Consider the following 26,887-nt stretch of genomic DNA (forward strand, 5'->3'; position numbering starts at 1 on the left):
TCTGACGAGGTTTACTAGTTCTAGCGTCGCATAGAAGTGTGATGTTAGTTCTAAGAAATGTGATATGCTTTAGTTTGATGTTTAAATTATTCTTAGTCTTCGGACTATATATGAGTAAATAATTCAGATAACATTCCATGTGTGCCCCGGCATAGAATGGGCCACCCCTTCATTTCCCGAGGGTGTCGTAAGAGACGACTAAGGAAGGGCGAGGCATGGGCGGTAGCGCCCCTCATAAAACATCTCTAAAAGTCTAATTGCGGTTGCCAACGCGCCTGCCAAGCGTGGCAACTACTGGCGAAACTCCCTTTATGGGAAGACTGAAATAATAAAAGATAACATTCAACTAGAGGGAATCTGTATGCAAAAGTTGTCTGTATGGGTAAGTATCCCTTGCTCCATTCATGTTGCTGCCTTCACGGCTGTTGTTTTTTTTTAATGTATGAAAATGAAATAGTAACCCCGCCTGTGGTATCGGTATATACTGGCGGGGCACCCGTGAGACATGATAAGTGAGGGTGAAAGCAGATTATTAGCTAATCATGCTGATTTCGATAAGAATTAATCATAATGGTTTCCAGGTGGAACCACGTGGAGGTCGATCCGATTGGATATTTTACTAGCAATGGAGCTGTTAAACTGCATCACTGATATACTCCTTCCCCTTTACATGGCTGTGTTTTGGTTTGAAGGGCAATGAAATTTTAGGGTACAGAAGCATAACACTGTAGTCTTCAGGCATGGTAAATCATGAAGGATACCATGGCCATCACAGGATACTGTGATGATTACCGTTTTCCATAAGGTGGGCAGTCAGCTTGTTTGCCATTTTAAGTATTATAAAAAAGATACAAAATTTCCAGTCGTATGACTATTTTTAATCTTTTAAAAATATTCTATTTCAAGTGGTGTGTACTAAATTTTATTGAACAAATTGTATTATTCTTTATACTTTAAGTGTTACTGTTTCTTTTTTTTATTATATTTTGTGTCATTATATCATATATGGAAGAACACTGCTCATCGTAAAGTACATGATTTACCTATTTAGGGAACAGGGTTTCATGTATGTTTAAAGATAATTGTATAAAAAATATTATAACAATTAGTCGAAACGGCAAGGCAACAAGAGGCAACAAACACCAACAAACACACATTAATGTTAATTTATAAAATTAGTAAAGGTATAATAATAATTGGTTCCTTTATAATTTCACGTACCACAATGTCGTCACATCGCTATCAGAGAAGTGCACGGAATATTAAAAGCGCCTGCAATCAAACCTAGTATACAATTGGCTTTCCTAAATAATGACGTGACGACAAAATAGTGTCGTACCGTGTCGTCCAAATAAAAGCATCTTTTCGCATTGTTTCTCCCAGATCAATTACAAATTAACAGCTATGTAAGTAAAACGCAGTGAATGGACAAAAAGACAGTGAACCATTGTGACCGTTGGAAAGCGTTACTTTCGCTGGCCACCGAACAACCGGTGGCACCAAAAGGACGTCGGTAGGTATCTACTGCCATCTTGACTCCTTGCTTTTATTGCATACTCAAGCACTGTTTTCTACACTCATTTCCAGTTATGTTCGCTTACTTTTTGAGTTTCAGTATAGTTAAGTAAGTTCTGGTGGTATATCTCTGCAAATAGATGCAGATGTCCACCTGTCAATCAATATACAAATAGTACATAGTATCTGAACGCAAGTTCCATAGATATACAGCATGTACAGAAATGGATTAGGGAGATGGATTTCGAATAGGATTTGAAAGTAGCGACATTTTTGAATGAGCCAACAATTTTTATGCTTTTTCAAATAAGTCAATATAATGATTTTTTTTTGACAACTACTTCCGTGAAGTAGGAGAAGGCAAATCGCTGTATGTGAATAAGGTCCCAGGTCCGAGTTTTGGTCGGGTCAATATACAAAAAAAAATTTCTTCATAGATATTAACATATAATAATTATAAAAAAAAAATCATTAATTTATGTTTGGTGTTCTGTTATGCTCTAGTTGTGCCTTTAGATGTTCCTTATTTTTTTATTTTATTTTTCGTTAAGACCAGTATTAACTATTTTTGTATAATATTAATTTAGTTGCTTTTCATACTCTATTTATATAAGTATTAAAGGAACTTAGCATCTTTAATACTCGTACATGGGAGGCTGAAGAGGTTGAGAGCCTAAATAGGCTCTTAACGTGTAATATACTTTCAAAGTGCAATATATTTCAAAATTCATATTCTGCATTATATAATACTATATATTATTTGATTGGAAAATATTACTTATTTTCCGACAGCTTCGTTTGACGGAACCTAAACTAATAAACATATATATTATTTTTATTTTTGTTTAAGACCATCCAATATAAAGTTTTAAAACTTTTATTATTTTTTAAGACTCAAAGACGCGAATATGAACCAGTTATGAGTATTGTGACCTCTACAAACCCATTAATATATGTCAGAAATCGGTTTAAAGAGGTGACCGTTTAAAAATATACCTACTTAAGTATATATTATGATAAAAAATAGTAAGGCTAATGGACTAGTTAGTGGGGTTTAGGTATATTGACGTATCCAAATCACGTTCATCGATGGCGGGACTGCGGTCGCAACCAAACGCATCTCCTCAGTTTGTGTTCGTTGGTGATAGCGTGCGACAAGTTTAACAACGGTATACGATGCGCTAGCTGTGCGCGGAATTCTGGATTCGACATTCAAATTTGAATTTTTTTCTAATTGTTTTCAAAACTATAGACAACATGTGGAGGTGTGCTTCTATTTTACTGTTTACGACATTAACTTTCACTTGCTCTCAGGTTGGTGTGCAACTCATTAATACTTTCCTTTAATATATTTTTGTGTTGTAATTTAAATAACATGTTGAACTAACATATTAACATTTAAGATTATATTTATTCTTATAATACTGGAATATTTCTACACCATTTAGGTGTTTAGGTTACAACGTACGTAGAACGTATACCTAAATTAAATCAGTAAGAATTTTATCTGAATTACACAATAGATACATAGGGATAATCTTGCTACATATCTTACTTCTTGCACAACCAGGACCTTGATTATCCAAGTTAAAATAACAAGAACCGAAGAATAATATATAGATCAGATGATTAATTAAGAAAGGTGAAGTGAGTAAAAAGAATTGTGGAAGAGAGTAAGTTTTCTTATAAGAAAATGAATTTCAAATTATCTCTAGCATCGACAAGGGGTTTGTTATACATCTAATTCTATATTTTAATTAGGTTAGGAAAATAGAGAGTCAGTCATACATATTCTGTCAAGACTGGTGTCGAATTAGAAATTTGTACATAATAGTAAATAGTAATTACACTAAAAAGTTAAATTATTTGAAAAAATCTCATAAAAATTGTTATACCTCATTCTATCAAATATAATAGTTAAAAAAATTGGTTAAGAAATGGCAAAGGTATTGCGTAACAAAGACACACATAAAAGAAATTAGCAAAGATATATCGTAAAATATATAAAAATTGTGTGCAATTTTTGTATATTTTATAATCACTGAGAAAATTAGAAAAAGTGTATGACTACTTCACTAAACTGAACAACTTTACATAAATATATTTGGGGAAAGATAAAAAATATCGAACCTTTATACTAATCGCGCAATTTACAGTGCACATTTCAAATATTTTCATATTTTGACGAACCCTTCGTTTTGGAGTTTAAAGTAATAAAGGGTTTACTATACATAATACTTATAATTATATATAATACATATATTGTTGCTTTAATATTATGATATAGGTAATATAAAGGAAATTCTATCAATGAAACTAAACACTTTTTCCAAAGAAAACGAACGATCTAAAAACGACCATAAAGAAGCCTCATGCACTAATAACTAATAGTGCATATATATAGAACTGAATGGTGAAAATGGCATTCAACCTTAAAAATTATTACGAGAGGCTCAACTATATTATTTTATTTTTTGACCCATGGTTTGCGGAAAATGTTCAGCTTTATTGGTAATTTAAAAGGATTATGGTAATTTTGATTTTTATTGTGTAGATATTATTCTCATATTAGTTTTTACTCAACAGGCTGACGTGGTTCGGGATGCTCGAGGTGTATTTACGAAAAACTTTTTTGGTGGTGTGTGGGGCAACCGGCCCCCACTCATGGAGAACAATTTACCGAAGACTACGTGCACCTGCAGTTTGTATATTTTGTTTGTTTGTAATAACTTCATTATATTTTATATTCACATGGAATTTTAGTTCTTCGAGTGTTTGACAACAGATAAAGCAAGTAATGAAGTCGTTCTTATTCCTTCATGTTTATGAAATTAATACTGAAGTGGTAGGTTTTGAAATTTGCAATTAAAGAGTAGTATAATAATAATAAATTTGAAGGATTTCTGTTTGAGGATCTGTAGTTCTATCAAATGTTTGAATCTAAGTAGATATCTAGAAAATAATTACGCATAAAAATTACTACATATATGTATATATACTATATATGATAAATATTGTATAAGATCTTGTAACTTTCGTTTCTACTCAATATTCCAAAAGTGTAGTTTTGAGAAAGAAAAGAGAAAACAATGTACAGTTTTACAATTTTATTGCTAAAAATGATCTTTTCCATGCAAACTTTGAATAGCGAAGAGTACCTACGAGAAATTATAAACAGTTTGGCCGGTGCCAAAATGTGTACATATACATTTTTTGAAGAAACACCGTTGTGTTTTTTGGCTTCGTTAAACAAGATGGGATTAAAATCATAAGTATCCTTTGAGGAGAGTATTCTGTCAGTGAAAATAAACATTTACCCATATGACATATAAGTCGAATAGCGGCAAAAAATGTTGAGCTACGAAGTTATTGGGAATTCTGGGTACATCACCGATTCTGAAGAAACTTTATAATTTTTTTAACAATTCCTTTTTATATAGCCTATTGTAAAAACCTTGCCAGAGAACTCGTTCCAAAATTAGTAAGTAAAGCTCTACATTTTTTAGTCGTTTTCAGACTCGTGTTTGTTTCGATAAACTAGTCAATACCACTGACAGAATATTCTTTTAAATGGAAGCTAAAGATTTCGATTTCACTGTATAGAGACTATATAGTGCATAGCATATAAGTACAATTTAATATACAAGCTGTGCTTTCTGTGTGGTGACAGAATGACAATATGATATGTTACAACTTTTTTTTATTTTCAACATTTCAAAATGTATAAGATTTTTTCAGGGTTGACAATGCGCGTGTACCAACCCTAGTATAGCGGGCGTTAGTTACCGTTTACCATCAGACGGGCTGTATACTTGCTTGCTACTTTCGTCATATAAAAAAAGTTACAGTCGACTGTATTACATCGGTATATTTTATAGGAAGATAATTTATCGCAATGTTTCAGAATGCGGTGAAAGAAACGAGGTGTCTCGCATAGTTGGTGGTGAAGAGGCAGGCACGAATGAGTTTCCGTGGATCGCCCGTCTGACTTACTTTAAGAGGTTCTATTGTGGTGGAATGCTCATCAATGATCGATATGTACTCACAGCTGCTCACTGCGTTAAAGGGTATGTACAACGTTTGTTCTTATACCTTACTCAGGATATAATATTATAATGTATTTCAAAATTCGAAGCAGACAACTTAGTTTTTTTTGTTTTTTTTTTTTATACAACTTAGAATGGCAAACAAGCTGACGGCCCACCTAATGTAAAGTGGTAACCGTCGCCTATAGACATGAGCAGTACCATGGACATAACAGAGTATACTGTTTCGCCCATGATACCCCCCATGCATTGCCATTCCTGAGGATTAAGGTGTTATTACTCCGTACCCAGTAATTTCACGCCATATCTCACCCTTCAAACCGAAAAACAGCCATGCAAACACAACTGCTTCACGGTTGAAACACGAATGGGACAGAGGTACCCAAGCAATCGACTTTTGTACAAAGTCTCCCTTTGGTTATATATCAGTCTAGTTATAACTGGTTATATATCAGGTATGAGTTATAGTAGCCTTTTACTCTTTTAAATGATTAATTGTTAGAGGACTTTAGTATATAAGTAATCTGTAACTATCGTGTCTCTACTACAGCTGTACTTGCATGGCTGTGTTTTGGTTTGAGGGATGGGATATAATAGTGAAATTATATACTGCTGGCATCTACCATAGTACTCAGAAGGCAACGCATGAGCGATATCATGAGCATCATAATGTATTCGATGATTTCTATGATGGTACTTATGTTTATAGGCGACGGTTACCTCTTTTCATCTGGTGGGCCGTCAGCTTGTTTGTCTTTCTAAGTATCATAGAAAAAAGTATTTTAACTTTCTACACTATAGCATTTAACTTATTAGGAGTTAATTTATATATATAATATATATTTATATATAAAATTATAGGATACTAGCGACCCGCCCTGACTTCGCACGGGTGCAATGCTGATACTAAATAGCGTCATAGGCCTCTCATTTGAGATCACATTAGAAACCTCTAAAATTATCAGTGTTTCTCTACTATGTTAAGCATGTATTATACATATAAACCTTCCTCTTGAATCACTCTATCTACTAAACTACGCATCAAAACCCGTTAAAGATCTAAGCATACATATGGACAGACAGACTCATTTATATAAACTATTTATAAGGTCTAGTAAAATTTGCAATAATAATTCATGTTCAATTCTTTGTAACCTTTTCGCAATATTGACTCCTTTTAATTGTCGAAAATTGTTATGATAAGGTCTCATTATATTATAATTCACTATTATAAATATATAGATATAGAATGATTTATGTTAATATTTCAATTATTAAAAAAATAAAAAATAAATACAAACGATATTAGAGAGTAATGTTATCTATGAACACTTTCATGAATGTAGAATTTCTTTCTTGAATACGAATCTGTGGGATTTTGAATTATTCATAACGCAATATTGGCTTCTGGATATTTAAATTCCACATCGCTTTGGATAGCACAGATGCATGAAGGTGTTGTCCAAGTGTTCTTAATAGGATATTGACACCTAACGAACTGTCTATATACGGACTGGTGATATTCGACCTACCTATTACAGAAATAAAACTTTTATAAAAACTTTTTATATTTTTTATATATCTTTTTTTAAAACTTAGAATGATTAATGTACTGACGGAGAATTTGACGGAAACTGGTAGCCGTCGCCTGCGTACATAAGTGAATAGCGCCATTGACATCACTACTTAGATCTTACATATTGGGGGGAGAAGGGAATGTTAGTAACGGGAATTACCAGTCCCATTACTAGTAATATACCCTGTCAGGTCGACCTCCACGCGGTTTCCCCTGGAAACCATCGTGATTAATTCTTGTTGAATTTATCACGATAGGCTAACTGACCTGTTTCATCATCTAGCGCCCCTCACTGGTGCTCCGCAAGTGTAAACCGATATCACAGGCTAGACTATCATTCCATTATCATTCTTTAAAAAGAAACCCTCACATAAAGTTTAAAAGTTAAGACTGTTTGAATTATTTATTTAAGAGTAGGGACATATACATCATCTCCTAAACAAACAAAATTTTTGAACTATTGGTGTGTCATTAGTGCACTACTCGAGTCACTGCTGTCAAAGAGCTTTGCTTATGTTTTAGTCTAAAAGGTATTGTTTCAGCCGTCAACTGTCCATTGCTGAACATTGGCCTAACCCATAAGGGAAGTTTTGTCAGTAGTTGCTATGCTTGGTAGGCGAGTTAGCATCCGCAGTTAGACTTTAAGAGAGACCCTGCTCCCTATCCCTCAACTATTAAATTTCTTTAGTCGCCTCTTGAAAGGTATATGGTGGAGAAATTACTTGGTATGGCCACACAATAGCTTAGTTGTTAGGTAAAGCTGCGTATGAGGGATCCGATGGACGTCATAGTATGTTTTGTGTCATTAGGATCGATTTTGAGACGTTATTTATCTAAACGTATTTGTTAACCTAAATTTTAATTTGATAATATCTCGAAATCACTGTTTTATGAATTTTCATAACCTGTAATAATTATAATAATTTTCACATAAAAGTATTAGAAAATCAGTTCATATTAGTTCTTATAATAAAGATATCGCTGTATTTCTCGCGTCGTGATTTCAAATTGAATATTTAATTTAAAAGATAGGTTATGAGAAATAGCATCTCAGAATCGATCTCATTATAGCTACTCATATTTATGTTACGACGGCCACTGCTGCGTGTAGGCGACAATAACTTTTTTAAGCAATTAAAAGTTAGATACTTATTATCACATATAGATAGGAAAAGAGATTGATTAAAATATAAAATTCTACTAGGATATAATTATCAAGTCATCATAGAATTAAGACAGTGTTGAAATTGAAACAGCACCAGTACCACGTACTCATACGAAGTATAATACCACACACTGGCTGATCACAAGATCTCAAAGAACAGTTGATCTATAAAACAAAAATTTCTCAGGTATATCTGGAATCTATAGATTCCATATGTGCTTTAGATTTTACTACTTGACGTAGTTTTCAGAATCAAAATCTGCCGCTGGTTTTTTTTTCTGTTAACTACATAAATGATTTATATCCGTGTTAATGTAATTAAGGTTAATGGATGACCAATAATATTTTTTTTTTTAATTTTATTGTAATTAAATAAAAAATAAAGGTTTTTGACCTTTACAACTAGGCTAATTGAATGATACACTAATTATCTTGTAACCATTATACACCAAATATTTGGTGTGCTGGTGCTACCTATATCTTTAAGTATTATTTCACCGTTTGCAAATCTGTGAAATGTGGATTTACACAAATGACATATATAAATGCAGTTGTTTTTGTTTGATTAAGACTTAGTTAACGGTATTTTGTGGTTTACTATATTTTACTTTATATTTTATACTTTTGATTAATTGAATGCGCATGAAATTGTAATAGGCATTATTATGTGATCTGGTCAATCGAAAACGCTATACGAGTATAAAATAAATTCCTTGTCCAAATTTCTGAATTCCAATCAGTATCAATAAGTACGTTCACCTTGAAACCGGCCCAAAAGCAGGCTCCAAACATAAAGTTCGTTATCCTCGCCAAACATAAATATCAATTGGCGCCTTTGGAGTTTAGTTTTTTTTTTACTTATATCAATTTCTTGGAAAATATTTTTGCATTTCCACGCAATACTTACCTACCATCTAATACGTCAAATGAATTTAATGCGTTGAGGATAAATATTTATTTTAAATTTTTAATAAATTCAACAACATAAAATTTTTTAGCACAGTTTTATTATTGATTCTGAGACTTCGTTTTTGTGATTAGGTATAAAAATAGGAATAATATTCATTTACATCCCACATTCAATACGTGCAGATGCATCTTCTTAATAATAATCCTGGCGGCGCCCATGTAGTAATACCTTTACATAGACAAATTTTAAATAAACAATAAAAACCTTTACACTTGTGAAAGTGCTTATTGGGCCCATTAATGCCCTTTTTTCTTTTTTTTTTATTCTATAATCATAATAATCTCTAAGTTAAATTTGTATCCTTATTTAAGCAATAAATTAGATTTGCATGCCTACAATTTTAAGGCAATTAAACAGATGCCGAAAAAGTTTTGTCACATGGCCCTTGTAATGTCAAATGTCTGTTTAAAGCAAATAAATATTTCATTTCATTTTGACCATGACTATTATGGCCAATAGTGACACTGTCAACATGAACTATAGATGAAGGTACATTATAACGCTAATAGAATTGATGTATTTTAAAAAAACAAAAAAAATAGGTGTTCACCAAACTACTGACTGAGACATTATCACTATCATCGCTACATAGTATAAAACAAAGTCGCTTCTCTATCTGTCCCTATATATGCTTAGATCTTTAAAACTACGCAACGGATTTTGATGCGTTTTTTTAACAGAGTGATTCAAGAGGAAGGTTTACATGCATAATATAGTAGAGAAACACTGACAATTTTATCGTTATAAGTATGTTATGATATATTAAAAAATATATATATTTGAAATTGAATTCTGTAGTATATTTAGTATATATTCGAGTTGCTAGTATACATATTTTTCAGAATATGTATTTGATAATGACGGGAACGGTAACTGTATTATTATTAGCGTCGAAAATTATGAATGAGGTCAATACTCATGAATTGCATGGTTTGGAATATAAGACGACGTTTGTTTCGCCCATTGTAATACTGGATACATATGTGCTAGGAGAAATCTGGGAAAGTCAAATACTACATTCACCATAACAGAAATAGTCGAATATTTGTAACTATTCCATCTGAGATTATAACCGTGAACATATTTGCGAACCTAACTAAAATTTGGCATGAGCAAAGCTATACCTAAGCGCGTTTGCTACTTTCGAAAAATATTTTAAATTTAGCTTTGTCATTCAATTACCAAATAACAGTAATTGAACTCGATGATTTTTCTAGTACTCTTTGCTTAATATTTTTTTCTATTAGAAAGTTACTTTTCATAATTAAGTATATTCATTCAAAATAATATACCTATAATCTGGTAAATAATTTCTAACTGTAGAGTTAGTTTTTCACAATTTAATAGTTTTATATTTATTTGATAAGCAACCTAAATAATTACGGGTATTTAAAACTGTGCATAAAAAAACAGCGTCTTGGAACTACTTGGAAACAAACCGTATACCTAGCATAATAAAATACCAAAATCAGCTGAGAATTGACGAACGTACTAGGTAATTTATGAAAAGTAGATTTTTGCTTTTAGAAATCTCTTAAAAAGGGGTTAAATTAGATAATTATTTGTTTAATGATATTGAAAATAGGTATTCAATGAAACCAAATATTAATACTAATATCATAAAGAGGGAAGACCTGTTTTTTTTAGTTTATTTGTAAAAAATAATCTTAAAAATTATTTAAGCCATTATAAAAATTCTGTTTCCTATAGAAAGCTGCATTATTAACGAGTACCTAACATAGGCTTTATATTATTAAAAAAAAAATATATAGATATCTATGAAAATTACAATAATGAAAGTCAAGGCACTAAAAATTTGCTTTTTAAAGCTAATATGAAATAGTAATTTATTTTTCTATCTATCTACATGTGCAAATGTAAGGCGGATTGCTTTTTATGAAAATATTCACAGTTTTTTCAGTTAGACGCAAATGAAATAAATGATTACAATATTGATATTTAATATGTTTTTTGTTTTCAGCTTTATGTGGTTTATGATAAAAGTGACTTTCGGCGAACATAACCGATGCAACGCGACCATCCGGCCAGAGACTCGGTTCGTCCTGCGCGCCATTGCTAACAAATTCAGTCTATCAAATTTCGATAACGACATAGCGTTGTTACGACTAAATGAACGAGTGCCTATATCTGATGCCATCAAACCAATATGTCTTCCATCTAACAATAGTAAGTATTAATTTAAATCACATTAATATGATCAATTACATATTAAAACTAGATTACACTTGCAGCAACAGCAATGGTATCCACCCAACTCTATCGAGTATTGACTAGAAGTAAAAAAATATTGTTAATCCAAAATTGATAGATAGTGAACTTATGAATAGTGTTTTATTTTTTGATGGGTGAAAATGGAATAGTAACCCAGCCTGCGCTAACGGGATACGCTGGCGGAGCACCAGTGAAGGGTGATAGATGAGAATGAAAACAGGCCAGTTAGCCCATCATGATGAATTCATAAGAAATTAACCATGATAGTTTCCAGGGAGAACCGCGAGGAGGTCGACCTGGCTGGGTATATTGCTAGCAATGGGATTCTTAGTCTTTATTACTAACAATCCCTTTCCCCCCTATGAATAGTGTTTGGATGCATGCTGGCAACTTAGGAACGTAATTTGTTCTAGTTGAGGGAGAGCAGTGGTTAATGTGTAGTTTCTATTGTAATTATTATAATACTGCTGATGATTATCATAGGTAATGATAATGAGACGTCATCAGATCAAAGCTGAATAGAATACAAAAGTTCAATTGCAATAGTTTATAAGCTAATGGATATATCAAAACTTTCAGTGCAGACATGACTATTATTATTTCTTATTATGATGCAGCTGTAATTTGTTTTTGTATGTAGAAGTCATCGTAATAGAATAGAGATATTGATTAATGTTCTTACAACTTATTAAACGAAAGGATTATTTCATTTATTTTTTACTATGTGTATTTATGGAAGAAAAAAAGTAAATATATTATCAAATTTTATTATTAGCGTTCATAACGAAGTGTGGCAACGTCGCAATTATATGTTAATTTTCAAAAACAATTGTATAATTTTTAATGTTTTTGTCAGATTTTATAAAAAGTGCACCGTTCGCAAATTAAAATTAATTCAGGAACAATATATTTATTAAGCTGTCGCTGAAATTTGGATTTTGATGCTTAAAATTTCTGAGCAAAACTTTTTTTTTGTATACCTTTGTGGTATACAAAAAAAGAAAACACTTGTTTGGTGGCAAACAATCATACTGCCCGTCTGATGGTAAACGGTCAATGTAGCCTATGAATGCTTACATAGTTTGTAGGTAAAACACTTTTTAAATAATCAATTGAAAACATTAAAAATTCTTCAAATATTTTTGAAAATTGACAGGTAATAGCGATGTTGCCACATTTCAGTAAGCTAAAGTTCTGAATGCTTTTAAGCATTTGTATTAATTTTCATTAATTTGTATCTTAATTGATGATAATATTAATTATTATACCACAAAATAATGACAATATTGTAAAACTTTGATGTTTGCAAGTAATTTACTCAACTATTATATAACAGTGGTAAGATTATTTCAATATCTCCATTACGACAACTACTATAGGCGTACTTAAATTTATGATTTTCCCCTTTAACATTCAAATAAGAGAAATTGACGAAGTCTTGGAGTTGCCTGCGGCGCTAAATACTTATTTAATTAACAGATAACCTGTACGTTGGTGTGAAAGCGGTCGCTGCCGGGTGGGGCACTCTCACCGAAGAGGGGAAGGTGTCCTGCACACTACAAGAAGTCGAGGTACCCGTCATCAGCAATGAAGATTGCAGGAAAACCAAGTATACAGCATCGATGATCAGTGATAACATGCTTTGCGCAGGATATCCGAAAACTGGAGAGAAGGATTCGTGTCAGGTACTTGTAACATATATATCTCATTTCCATTAGTAATAATATCTCTCGGTGTAATAGTTTAGATGTTGATTGGTCCATCTTTATCTTAATTGGATAAGAGTCTAAACTGTGGACTTTTATCGATACTGATTGGTTTTAATTTATTATGACATATAAAGCATAATAAAAACATTAAGAAACTCAGCTTTACTAAGAAATACATTGTTCAGAAAAAAAAAATCGGATTCAATATGTGAACATACATATCAATAAGTATATCAATAAATGACGGTACATTTCATAGCTACTCTACATTGTAAATATTGGACTTTAAAACGTAGATTCAGATGTTTATATATAAATATCGAAGCAAGCAGTTTTGTGCTCCGTAAAGGTTGCTCTTCATTTGTTACAAAATTAAAATGAGGACAATACAGGAGTAAACCCTATCGACTACAAAAAGAATTATAAAAAACGTAGTTGTACATTTTAGACGAATCAAAAACCTCCTTCTTTTGGAATTCTTTTAGAAAAAAATTGGATTAGATTTTATTTGATCGCTTTCTACGTTTTTTTTTTCAGGGTGACAGCGGCGGTCCACTTATAACTGAGAGAAAGTACGACAAACGCTACGAACTAATAGGTAATGAATATTGATGTATACATTACATGTGTTTAAAGTGACTTGCTCTTCATCCTTGCGCAACTGCGTTGTAGTACCTTTCACCTGTAGCTAATTTAGTTGTTCACAAAACATTAACAACCCATTACCTATATAAGGATATACATAGAAAATACCGACTCTACTATAACTCTGTAGTAGTGAATATCTACAGTTGTTTTACATCGCTCATGGGTCTATTTAATATTCAGTACATATTTTCTTTCTGACAATAGAATATTGTATCTATCTATGCACGTGTTATTGTTACAAGTGACTATATTATGAAGTTATGTTTATTTTACGTAAAACGAAAGCTACTTCGATGAATCAACTTAAAGTAATATTTTTCGCTTTTCGAATGAAATCATAATACGAATCGTATATATTAGATATAGGTTATTTACAGTTAGTAATTATTTTGGTTTTATAGAATATAATGTTTATTTACTTTTACTTATTTATTACATATTTCATGTTGTTTCTTTGTTCCATTATATATATGTTAGAGATATGTACAAATATATAGATTCTAACACAATGTATTAGGAGTTAACCCATATTATGTTCTAGGACAATATATTAAAGTTAAGTAGGTATTGTTTTAATACTCGCCTGTTTGTTTACTACTAGGGTTGTCAAGTACAATAAAAAAAATAAAAAAAAAAATGTATCATTGACTAGCTGATTAGACATAATATTCAAAATGTTATTTCTCTTCCCATAACAATTTGTTCGAACTATTATAATTAACGAATGTTAGAGAAAAATCTGTCTAGTCGTTTTTAAATGATAGGCTTATTAAAAGCTTTTTTTTTATATAGGTACACATAAATGCAATAGTTATCTTTGACAAAGTGTTTAATATTACTAAATAAAAATCTATATTTCATATTTAAAGAATACTCAGTCATTTCAACTAACCATCATTTCGACCCAAAAGTAGAATATATTACACGTATTTATAACAAATGGTTGGCAACCCTAGTTTCTGCCCACATGCAATTGTGAAGTGTGACATGTGCGTGCTTTCTCGTTGAATTATTTAATAATATATAATCAATTTGAAATGTCATGATGCACTGAATTATGTATGATATAACGGTGTTTACTATCATATTTAATTTACTTAATAAATTAGTTATTGTACAAATAATTTTTAAAATAAAAGATAAAATAATATAAAAAATTAAATATATAAGAGCATGAATATATATTTTGATAGAACAAATAGTTCATTATAATGAAGGCAACAATCAATATTCCTTCAATATTATAATTAAAAATATGTTCAATGAAGTATGTGTTGAGTACCTTTTTTTTGTGGTAGACGGCGTGCATACCATATGGTTATATTATGGTATAACGTCTATCGAATTAATTTTGATTATAATAAAAAAAAATCAAATAAGTAAATACTTGTTTAAAGATTTGATTTTAAAACATATATTAATGTTTTAAATTAATGTCTTCTATTTTTTACAGGCGTCGTGTCTTGGGGCAATGGATGCGCGAGAGTTGGTTATCCAGGCGTTTATACAAGGGTTACCAATTATTTAGATTGGATTCGAGAAAATACGAAAGATGCATGTTATTGTACAGATTAAAAAAAATGTTTTGCAATGCTAAAACTTAATGAATACTACAAAATAATCAATTGTGGATTTCGATTATGGTTGGATGTACCTATATTTGTAAATTATTATAATGCTTACTTAAGTACCTATCCATATTATGTACTCTTATTACGTACTTAGTTTATACTAGACTCTACACAAATTTGAAGATATAGGTTTCGAATTTGTGTAGTCTAAATGTTGATATAATTGGTATGGTAAATGTAGATTTAAGGATATTTTGTGAAAACCAATTAGGAGTTACATTTTCACATAATTGTAATAAGTTATTTTTTTTAAATTTATATTTTAATTGTACTATAATAGTTCTACAGAAATATATATAAAAATTGTTTAGTCGGTAAAAATGAACATTACATTGTCATATATATATATATATATATATATATATATGTTAAAGACAATGATTTTCGCGATTTCGTAGTGTATTTACAAACGCAATTTTTCGGTTAATTATTTTATAAAAGGATATAATGTAGTAGCGTAATTATTATATGGAGTACACTGATAGTCAAATATGATATTTAGTAAACATATTTATTTGGGAATGGTTTTAATGCATGTTTGATAGTAATATCCTTTCATCTTCCAATATTGATAATATGTTTAGTTAGTTATAGATAATAGAGTTGGTTTTAGTGGGTGGTTCAAATTGAAACTTATTACAGTATAATTTCGTATTAACTTTTGAGATCACATACATCTGATAGTGATCAAGACCATTGTCAGTCTAGTCATCCGTTCCAAGATGCAGACTCAAGTTCAGACTGAGTATACTCAGATTTATATAGACTACATTTTTTTAAAGAAAGATATAGTTTAATATTTAATTTTAAATTATCGATAGAAATTTATGATTGCATTTCTGTAAATGCATCGTATATGTTGTCATAATCACGAATTTATAGATTTGTATTTATGTATGTGGTAGGTAGACTTTTAAATGATGCATGTAAATTGAAAGGTGACGTCGTCGTAACATAGAATTTAGATACAATATTTTAGTCACACTATACAGTTGTACGTCACAAGACGCCATTCAATTAACATGTACAAACATAAGATACTGATAAGAATGTTAGGAATAGGTACTTTCTTCATTAACGCGATGTTAGTTTCGTTACAAAAAGTATTTGTTCATTTTGTAAGATCACGGATACAGATTGCAATAGATGTCGCAAAATACCTCAGTTATAAAAACTAAATGTGCCATATTTCTTACACATTGTTGTTATTATTCTCATTCAAATATTTAAGATTATTTTACAGGGGGCCTGGACCTTTAAATACAGCATATATGTACACTTCGAAATGTCTTTGTGAAGTTTTGTTCGCGTCATAGGGTTTTTTTTTTGATGGGTGAAAATGGTATGGTAACCCCACCTGAGTTAACGGAATACGCTGGTGGAGCACCAGTGAAGGGTGATAGATGAGAATGAAAACAGGCCAGTTAGCCCATCATGATGAATTCATCAAGAATTAACCATGATAGTTTCCAGAGAGAACCGCGAGGAGGTCGACCTGGTTGGGTATATTGCTAGCAATGGGATTCTCAGTCCCCATTACTAACAATTCCTTTCCCCCCGCGTCGTGAGGTAGGCACTGGACAATTTAGGAGTGATTTCGGCCCATTCAGACACCTTTCCAATACGCCTATGGTTATTTTACAATTTTGTAGTACAAGAGTTGCCTATTCATTGCTTGTTGGGTATACAAACAAACTGACTTTCACACCAAACCGTTTCGACGATATCATCCGTAACAGTGTTTTCGTAAATCACCTAAACTTTCTCTACACAAAATTCATGTAAGTCCGAATCAAAGTTTAGTTACGAGTCTAAGAAGACTCTTCACTTTCTAGTGTAAATAAATATCAAGAAATGTAATTGCAGTAGCGACGTCTATTTGGTCTATGTCTATGGTCTGTATCTGAAACAATACATTTCGACATTTGATAATGAAAATAGGTACCTATGGTTTAAGTTTTTCAAGGCAGATATTAAGTATGTATTTGCAAACGAAGGAAATAAAATTGTTCGTTTTTTAGTTAATGACACTATCTTGCTTATTATATACATATCTCTTCTATTTAAAATTTTTGCCATAAATTTATGTTTTAATCTTAGAATTTAAGAAAGTTCAATTTAATTTTTCAATGTTAATATAAACGTGAAGAATGAAATTAATGAAATTTATATATATAATTAGTTATAAAATATAACGAATCAAATATAAAATGTATACTTAAAGCCGAGTATATGACGATTCGAAATGGATATCAAATTGGTAGTTAGCATCACCTGAAAGATTACCAGAAATAAATAGCATTTAAGTGTGGGTTAATAATTATGTTATTACAAAAAATAAAGTTATTTGTATGTCAAAATTATTTTGAATACATACGCAATATACATACTTAGTACATATTTAAGATGTAGATGCCATAGTTATTATTTATGTTAAATATTACCTTAGATTAATGAAAGTATTATGTAAATTTTGTAATATTCATGACGAAATTAATAAAGTACCTCAAAATTTTATTCGTTTTTAATAACTTATTTAAATATTTTCCATATACGTATAGCATTGTTATTTTCTTAGATTATATAGATAGAGTGTTTCCATACAAATGCTTCGAGAAAAGCGGGTCCACAGTTTCATACAATTTTGCGTGACAAATAGTTATGAGCGATTCTTTTATAATTCTATATTTCGTCTTATAATTTCTGCATCTTTTTAATGCGTAAATACTTATTTTATTTATTAAATAATACGTTAAGATACATTATATGCGTAACACTGATAAAAAAAACGAGTCAGTCTATATAATCTAAGGTTATTTTATTTCTTTTTATATACAATTCTGTAAAAATACTTTAAAAAAAATTTGATTCCAAATTTAAATCTATAATGAAATCACTAAGCCATCAGGAAGTTATGAAAGTGGTTTATATTATATATAATTTGTTTAAATTGTCTATTGTGTTACAATTTAATTCATTCGAAATGTCAACAAGTATAAGATGAGACAAAATTAGAAGAACAGGTATCACAATTGTTGGTAATCGGCTACTTTTTAGCTTTAGTAAACGAATTGTTCGCATTAATTATTTTGGATTATTTTCGTGTAAAATAGTGCTATGAGATTTTTAATGAAATTAGACAATATTATCGTTTGATAGTGATAGTGGAAGACTGGATTAGTTTTTGCTTATTGTATCAGCATAAGCAGTCCAACATGTTTTGCAATATCAATGTGTTATTCGATAATATTAAATTCGATAATAATTTTAAATTGACATTAATATATTGTTCGTAAATTTGCACGTCCATCCGTCAAGTTCGAAATGTATATTTAATAGGTACAAATTTTTAACCATTTATACTATACTATATATTATTAAACTGAATGGTGTATCTAACTTCGATGACAATAGAATAATTTGAAGTGAAGAGGATGTAATGATGAATCTTTGTCTTTTATGTATTCTGGGGTTAAAAAAAATGTAATATAGTGATTATATTTTTTTCACTATTTCTTCGCCTCTTACTCTACTTTCACTTCATTACATTTTTGTTATTATGATATGGGTACCTACTTACCGGAATAGTTTAAAAGTGTCTTTTCAAAAAATAATTCCTAATTTTAGCAGTAAATAATCATCAACATCGATTAAAAGTAACGTACAAATTTTGCAATTTATATCTATACAGTAAATAGGTAAACTTAGTATCTATTTATTGATCGGTCGGTTTATAATCACTTTCGCCGAATTCCTTATAAAAGGAATTGAATCTAGTAATTTGTAAGATAAGATAGTTAAGATGACATTAGTTCATTATTATGGACTTGTTTGCAGTTCAGTCATATGCAGATGAAGCGCATGTTGGTTACACTAATTGTTACCTCTATATACAGCGACCTAAGGTTTAAATTATTATGATGGAATGTAGACAAGAACAAACCACGGTTCAATGACCTGTCAGGTCATTGCCAAATATTACGGTCGTACAGCCTCCGTGGCAGTTAAAATGTCGCTTTTATACGTATTATTCAATGATGTAATAATATTAATTTTAATTTATTTTCTTACACAGAATAAAATGTTGAAGTTTTATTATACAAGTAGATAGGAACTTGCTAATTTAATTACACATTATAAAAAATTAGATACTGTTTATTGTATTATTTACCAGTATAAAAATATATATTGAATTATGAAAATTATAAGGAAATTTTAATCCACTTTAATATTACTTCAAAAGTAAAGAAAGAACCAGAAAGATTATAGTTTGATTAATTATAATCAACTTTGTATAACGTTTCCATATATTTTTCTGATACCTGTAACTGTAAAAACCACATGCGCAACCTTAAAAAAATATGGAATATAAATGACTGTGAATTTTTCAACATTGGTGAGTAAATGTTTTTTTTTTTGCAGTTTAATATCGAAATTCTTAATCTTTGGCTGTGTGTTTTGTTAGCGGTGCTTTGATTTATATGTTCAAGAAGTTACGTGAACGGTGTTACCCGTTTTGCTACATTTTATGGGCTACATAACCATAAAGTACGTTGAGATTCAAGTCATGTGTTAGTGTTTCGAAAACATTGAACCTCGAGCATATGAACTTAATTTTATCGACGTAATATTTTTTCTTTTAGTTAAATAAAAACTTTTTTAAATTATAAAACAATGTGGATTTATTCTTTAATATTCATTTTAGCGTTTGTGTCTGTGGGACTTTCAATGAATAAGGTGAGCATTTTCATTATTGGTTTATTATCGATTAGATTAAATTTAATTACCGTTGAACTCTGTCAAGCAACATTGTACATAGTTTTATAACGATTAGAGTTGCTTTTCTATTGAATCAATCAACTACCAAAACAACTACAAAATTAGGACCGCATTATAAATGGTTTTTAAATTTGGAATAAGTAGAAAAAAAAATTATAACACTTTTAAAATATTCTAACGTGGATTTATTTATATGTTATATATATGTGGATGTCTAACATTTATTACATATATACATATATATGTAATAAATGTTATACATTTTATTTACACTAAATTTCAATATTATTACCAAAACTGAATTAATTTGCTATCCATATAAGGGGGAATATTATCACGCTGGTCAGATGATCTGATATGAGGTTTTATATCGAGTTTAATTTCTTTTGTTTTATTCTAAAAAAAAAATATTCTTTTGTTTTATTCACGTAATCACAGAAATACGGGATTGAAAAGGAGTAGTGATATTTAAGGTAATAATTTATTTACTTAATTATCACACAAAGATATTTTTTCATATTTATTGAATTAATCTAGTACAATTTAAGTAAACACCTGGTATCGGTAGGTTGTTGACACGTTAATTGACATAGGAAGGTATATAATACACATATATATATGTATATAGTATGAATATATACGTATATACGTATACTAAAAGTTATATATTACTATATCAGGTACTTTCTTTTTTTAATAGATAAATGTTACCTTTTTAAAACATATGTATATAAACATTATAAAATATAAGTTGGAGGACTTTATAATTAATTTCCTTGGGGAATTTATTCAATGTTTTATTTGCTATATTATTTTTAATATTGCTGGAATTGTTATGTCTAAATCCTATAGATCTCTGGTTACATCCTATAGTATATTATTTAAATAAAAATATAGGTATATCGTATATTGGTATGTACGCATGCATTTGCGGTTTGCCAATAAAAGTCTCGTTCGTCAAAAGGCCTCGTTTAGGTTATTGACCTTCGTATTATTAAAATACGTAGGCTTAACAACGCCTATAAATTTAAACAACGCTAATAAATTTTATTATTTACTAAGCATAGTATTTTTATGAATATTTCAGGATGCACTACAAGTCACTGAAACTTCATTTCGATCACCTTTACAGTTTGATTACTTTGCAGAAAAAAAAGTTCCAGACTGTCAAAATTGCGGTAAGATTTTTTTAAAAATAATATTTACATCTACTGTAAAATATATAAGTATTAAGGAAGTACTTAAAATTATTGGATGAAATTTTATACGATTTTTGTATTAGCGTAAATATTATAGTACATCCAAGCTATGAAGATTGTGTGACAAAAGAAAACCGACTTCAATTGTGATAAAACCAGTAATTTTGATTTAAAAAGTAAACTATAATCTGTGAATATATTAAAATAAAAAAAAAAATTATAAAGAAAGTTTTTTTTAAGAAAGACTTAAAAATATTCAACCGAATTGAGAATCTCCGTTTTGAAGTCAGTTGTGGCAAAATTAGTTGTTTTAATTTAAAAACAAAGATAATAAAATCGATTTTAATAAAAGTTGTTGTTGGACTAGTTTGTACGTATATCCTTTTAAATAAAAAAAAAAAAAAGAATTTCCCAAATCCTTTACAATGACGGAGTTATAACTCTGTAATAAACATAAAAAATACACCAGAATTGAGAACCTCCTTCCTTTTAAAGTCTGTTGAAAAATTAATTAATACTGAGCTACCAACTATTGAATAGTTTCGCGTACTTTACTTGTACAATTGTTTAATGAAGGAATATCAGAAAAAATAAGAGGTCATTATGTTAATGCAACTAAAATCAACTACATTATGTTCTGTCACTTGTAGTATGATGTGGACGAAAGTTATTATTGTGACAATTTTTATAATGAAAGTGGTTGAGTGACCTTTCAAATCTAATTATTTTAGTAATACTTTCTGATAATCAAATGTATTTAAAGAAATAAAACCGTTTTATTCTGTCAACCGCATCGTGCTATCGTGTACAGAGTATACATGAGTTAGTTAAGTATCGGACAACCTTATGTTTTGTGGGAAATTGATGAATGCGGGTGCCATAAAACCTTTATGACAATTTATGGAGGAAGCTTAAATGATAAAGGGCTAAAATGATGTTGTTAATTAAGATTAATTACAGTACAGTGGATTGCTGTTTTAATATGAACAAGATATTTACCTATTAATAATTTGAATAGTATCAAAATAAGATAATCGCCCATCTAATGAAAAGTGATAAGCGTCGACTAGGATTTAATTAGCAATATGAATATAAAAGATACTGTAATTCCTTCATGATCTTTTTCATGTTTTTTTTTTATACCACGAAAGTGGTCAACAAGCCTACAGCCCGTTTGATGGTAAACGGTCACTGCAGCCTGTGTACGCCTGCAACACTAGGAGTGTCACGTGCGCTTTGCCAACTATGTTTTGCTATTCGTAAAGACGGATACTTTATTATCCCCTCCAAAAGATTACAGCAGTAAAATTAGTAAAAATACAAATATAGAAAATACAACAAAAGGTCACATTGAGAAAACAAGGGGGCATTATTGCTAAAACTTATTATAATATTCCTAAATAAATATTCATCTTATTGATAAGAGTTCATAACTGGTAATTTTAATACCACAACATTTATAAATTGAAAATAAGATATTTGTGGTTGTAGGTTGTGGTGACCGCAACGAAGAACTGCGGGTAGTGGGTGGTGTTGGATCTAATATGAACGCTTACCCATGGCTTGCCCGACTCATTTACCATAAATCCTTTGGTTGTGGAGCTTCGTTGATTAACGACCGATATGTCATATCCGCCGCGCATTGTGTGAAAGGGTAAATAGATATTCATTATATATTTTTATTTTATATTTATTCATTATTTGAAAAAGGAACTTCATGTTAAAAGGCTACCTAAGAACGTTACTTATAAACTAATTGCAGGTATTAGATACTGTTATAGTGTAATCTGAATACCACCGATATGCCACAGATAATATAGAATTTATCTACTTTTTATTATATACCAAGCTATTTTATTATTCGATTATGGCGAAGCGAAAAGGAGGATTATGATTTCGAAATAAGTGTGCTATTGAAATCATCACAGTAAATTACTAGTATTGTAAAAAAATATATATTTTTCAGTTTCATGTGGTTCATGTTTCGAGTAACTTTTGGTGAACATAATCGCTGCGATCGCACGCCGCCACCAGATAGTCGCTTTGTGGTAAAGATAATTGCCCATAATTTCTCCTTGACAACCCTAATGAATGACATCGCCTTGATACATTTGAATAAGCCGATTACTTACTCACATGCTGTAAGGCCTGTCTGCTTACCCACAAATCCAGGTTAGTACTTATATATTATGTACATAGTATAAGTATTATCGTTATAGTAAGAAATCTATATTTTGTTTAGTGCTAGCATTCTAATTATCAATTGTGAAGTGCGTAAGTACACATTATATTTCGAGATTATTCGGGACCTTTACTCATTGAGCGATCCCGAAACTAGGCGAGCGTTCTCGACTAAAATTCACGCAAATTAATCAGGTTTTATATATTAAAATTATTAAATGATCAGATAGTACGAAATTTTATGTAAACATAGGTACAAAAGACTTATCTAACTGAGCCTAGAGCAAGTAAAGAAGTAGCTAGCTATTGTTTGTTTAAAATATTCCGTTTCTTACGTCAGCCTTTTATTATTCACTGTGAAGTAAAATTATGTTTAGTTGTTTTTGTAGTTAGAAAAGTCATTGGCAGAGTACTTTTTAATCTTCACTAATATTATAAACGCGAAACTGACTTTGTTTGTTATCTTATATTGCCTTCACGGTTTAACAAATTCCTATCACATTTGGTATACATGATGTATAATGGGATGTACTCTTTTTATGGAGTAAACATATCGGATCGAAATGAAAGAGTATCGGATGGAGAAGTAAATGGAGCTTAACATTTCATTTGTTAAATCCTACCATAAAAGTTCAAAGGAACGATATTTTAACATTTTTAATGTTTTTAAATCCTGCAAATTTTTACTTGGACGAAAACAAGTTGCGAAGTGCAAGCTATTATTGCATAAATGTAAATCTGTGTTTGAAAATCATGCCTTCATTTATTGCTAGATACTATTAGGTAACTTCATGCTAAAAATGTTAACATTTTAAGCATGAAGTTATAATGTAATGTAACATGATAGTATAATGACATAAGAATTATATGTAATACCTTACCTAGTTTAAAGTAGTGATGGCAAATAGTAAATTAATGGTAGACTCACTATACCTATATTACGATTTCTTTTATGACTATATAAAATTTATGTACTAGATTCCATTAAATGGACCATTAGACGATTATTGTCCTCAGTAACAGTAGTGTAATCTAAGCCAGTTCCTATCTATATAAAAATTTCAAGTAGCTGAAATATTCACTTTGAGTGTCCTTGTCATTATCTAATAATTACTTACAGCGCATTGTTTCAGATAAAGATTATGTAGGTACCATGGCCTTAGTCGCCGGTTGGGGGGCGACAGGAGAGACTGGGAATTGGTCATGTACAGTTCTAGAAGCAGACCTGCCGGTACTTAGCAATGAAGTGTGTCAAAGTACTAATTATAATGCTTCCAAAATCAAAGATGTCATGATGTGTGCTGGATATCCCGCTACAGCGCATAAAGATGCTTGTACGGTAAGTTTGTTTAAACATCCTTTATTCTACACAAAAAACAAGGATTAAATAGTATATAATCAAAACTTTAGCTATTACTGGCTACTGCTAAATATAGTTTATTTCTTTAGACCGCTAATAAGAACAGTCCAGAGCCACTTATAGCCATTGACTCACTGTAACTTTAATTTATTGTTTTAATGTTGTATATTGAGTTCAAAATGGGATAAGACTCTATTGATTGCAAAATAAATTATTAAAAATTTTATCTTACGCTTTCTTTTTTTTCTCGCTTTTCTTATATCGGTATCACCAGGCTGGTGGGGCATTAGTAGGGGATGATAGGCGAGCGATGAATTCATCAAGAATAAATTACGATGTTTTCCAGGAGGAACCGTGGGAAGGTCTGTCAGGATATATTGTTAACAATGGTGACACTAGTTCAAATTACTAATAATTTTTTTCTCCTCTGCTTTTATGTCTTGTTCTAGTTCTAACAGTTAATAAAAATAATATCTGATCGAATCGAGTAAGATTCTTTATCACCATAGGATTTTGGAAACCTAGTTCTAAAATAAGAAATGAACATTAAAATGTAAATTTAAATTTTCTCATGTTATATAGTCATACATGTCATTATAAGGTTATACAAAAATAAATAATATTGTTACAGGGTGACAGTGGTGGTCCTTTGGTTGCAGAAAATAAGGATCATGCATATGAATTAATAGGTAAAAAAAAAAATTATTAAGCAGACTGTTATCACAGAATATAAAGTAAATTTTATTGTAAGTTATAACTACCTCTTTCCACTTAATATTCTAAGCTGGTATATCTGACGCTTAGAGAGTTTTATTTTACTACTGGTTATTATCGCCACTATTTTGTTTATTTAAATAAAATTACAATTAAGCTAACTGCCCACCAGTTCAATCAAAATATGGACATATAAGCACGGCTGTTTCATGACAAAAATACTCATAGAGCAGCAGTATGCAAGCAGACGACTTTTAAACGAACATTTTCTCTGGTAATACTATGTAATTATTGAGCTACGACCTCGTGAATAAGCTGAATTTGGTTGCTAGGATTTCATCATATAGTTCGCAGCAGTGATAACTCTTTCAATTTTATATAGACGATCGAATTCTGCTCAATTTGATTTCAGGTATCGTATCCTGGGGCTATGGTTGTGCAAGAAAAGGTTATCCGGGAGTATACACCAGAGTAACCAAATACCTGGATTGGATTAGAGACAACACTGCAGATGGATGTTACTGTAGTTATTAAGACGTTATTATAGATTAATATATAAAGGATAAAAAAATATTACTATCTATGGCTATTAAATTGAAAGAGGCAATTATATTCAAAATAAATGTAATATAGTTAAATAGAAGTGAAAGCGAACAAATTAAAAGAAGAAGGAACTACTTCAGAACTTCACTGTTAAAATAAAAAAGAAATATTTTCATTTGTTTGATATTTTTATAAGATCTATAAAACGATAAGACTGCAACGAGACAAAAAGGAAGGGAGCTAAACAATAATATGATTTTTATGGGTTCCTTTACCTGTAATCTTAATCCACTAAATTCTTTTTAAATGAGCATTATAAATTAGTTAATATTTCACTACCTGGACTAGTCTGTGTGTCATAAAATCATAACTTGTACAACGAACTTCATGAAATTTGAAGATGTAATTCGGTAGCTAGAAAGACGATAGTAATCAATACTGAGATAGAATTAAAATATAGTGAAATAATATATGACGAGTATAGAGTTTTATCTATTAGTTAAATTTACACACAACATTTTGTTCGTTTATATAAAAGTATTTTATGAAATATATTATAATATAGCAAACAATAAAATATATACTTCAAAATGTACTTCTTTATTTATTATCATAATAA

At 30.3% G+C, this 26,887-nt stretch overlaps 1 protein-coding gene across 1 annotated transcript; it reads left to right on the forward strand.

The window, feature by feature from the left end:
* Nucleotides 1-2,608: 2,608 nt before the first annotated feature.
* Nucleotides 2,609-26,842, forward strand: LOC113521021 (transmembrane protease serine 9). The gene is made up of 14 exons (XM_052892547.1): nt 2,609-2,829; nt 4,102-4,216; nt 5,420-5,582; nt 11,254-11,459; nt 12,984-13,189; nt 13,751-13,811; nt 15,315-15,425; nt 20,177-20,229; nt 21,359-21,449; nt 22,962-23,124; nt 23,437-23,642; nt 24,785-24,990; nt 25,643-25,700; nt 26,138-26,842. The coding sequence occupies exons 1-14, from the start codon at nt 2,773-2,775 to the stop codon at nt 26,257-26,259; spliced, it is 1,818 nt and encodes a 605-aa protein (XP_052748507.1). The 5' UTR covers nt 2,609-2,772; the 3' UTR covers nt 26,260-26,842.
* Nucleotides 26,843-26,887: the final 45 nt, after the last annotated feature.

The sequence above is a fragment of the Galleria mellonella genome, unplaced genomic scaffold (genome assembly GCF_026898425.1).
Source record: "Galleria mellonella isolate WM207_F2 unplaced genomic scaffold, CSIRO_AGI_GalMel_v1 utg159, whole genome shotgun sequence".
NCBI classification, from domain to species: domain Eukaryota; kingdom Metazoa; phylum Arthropoda; class Insecta; order Lepidoptera; family Pyralidae; genus Galleria; species Galleria mellonella.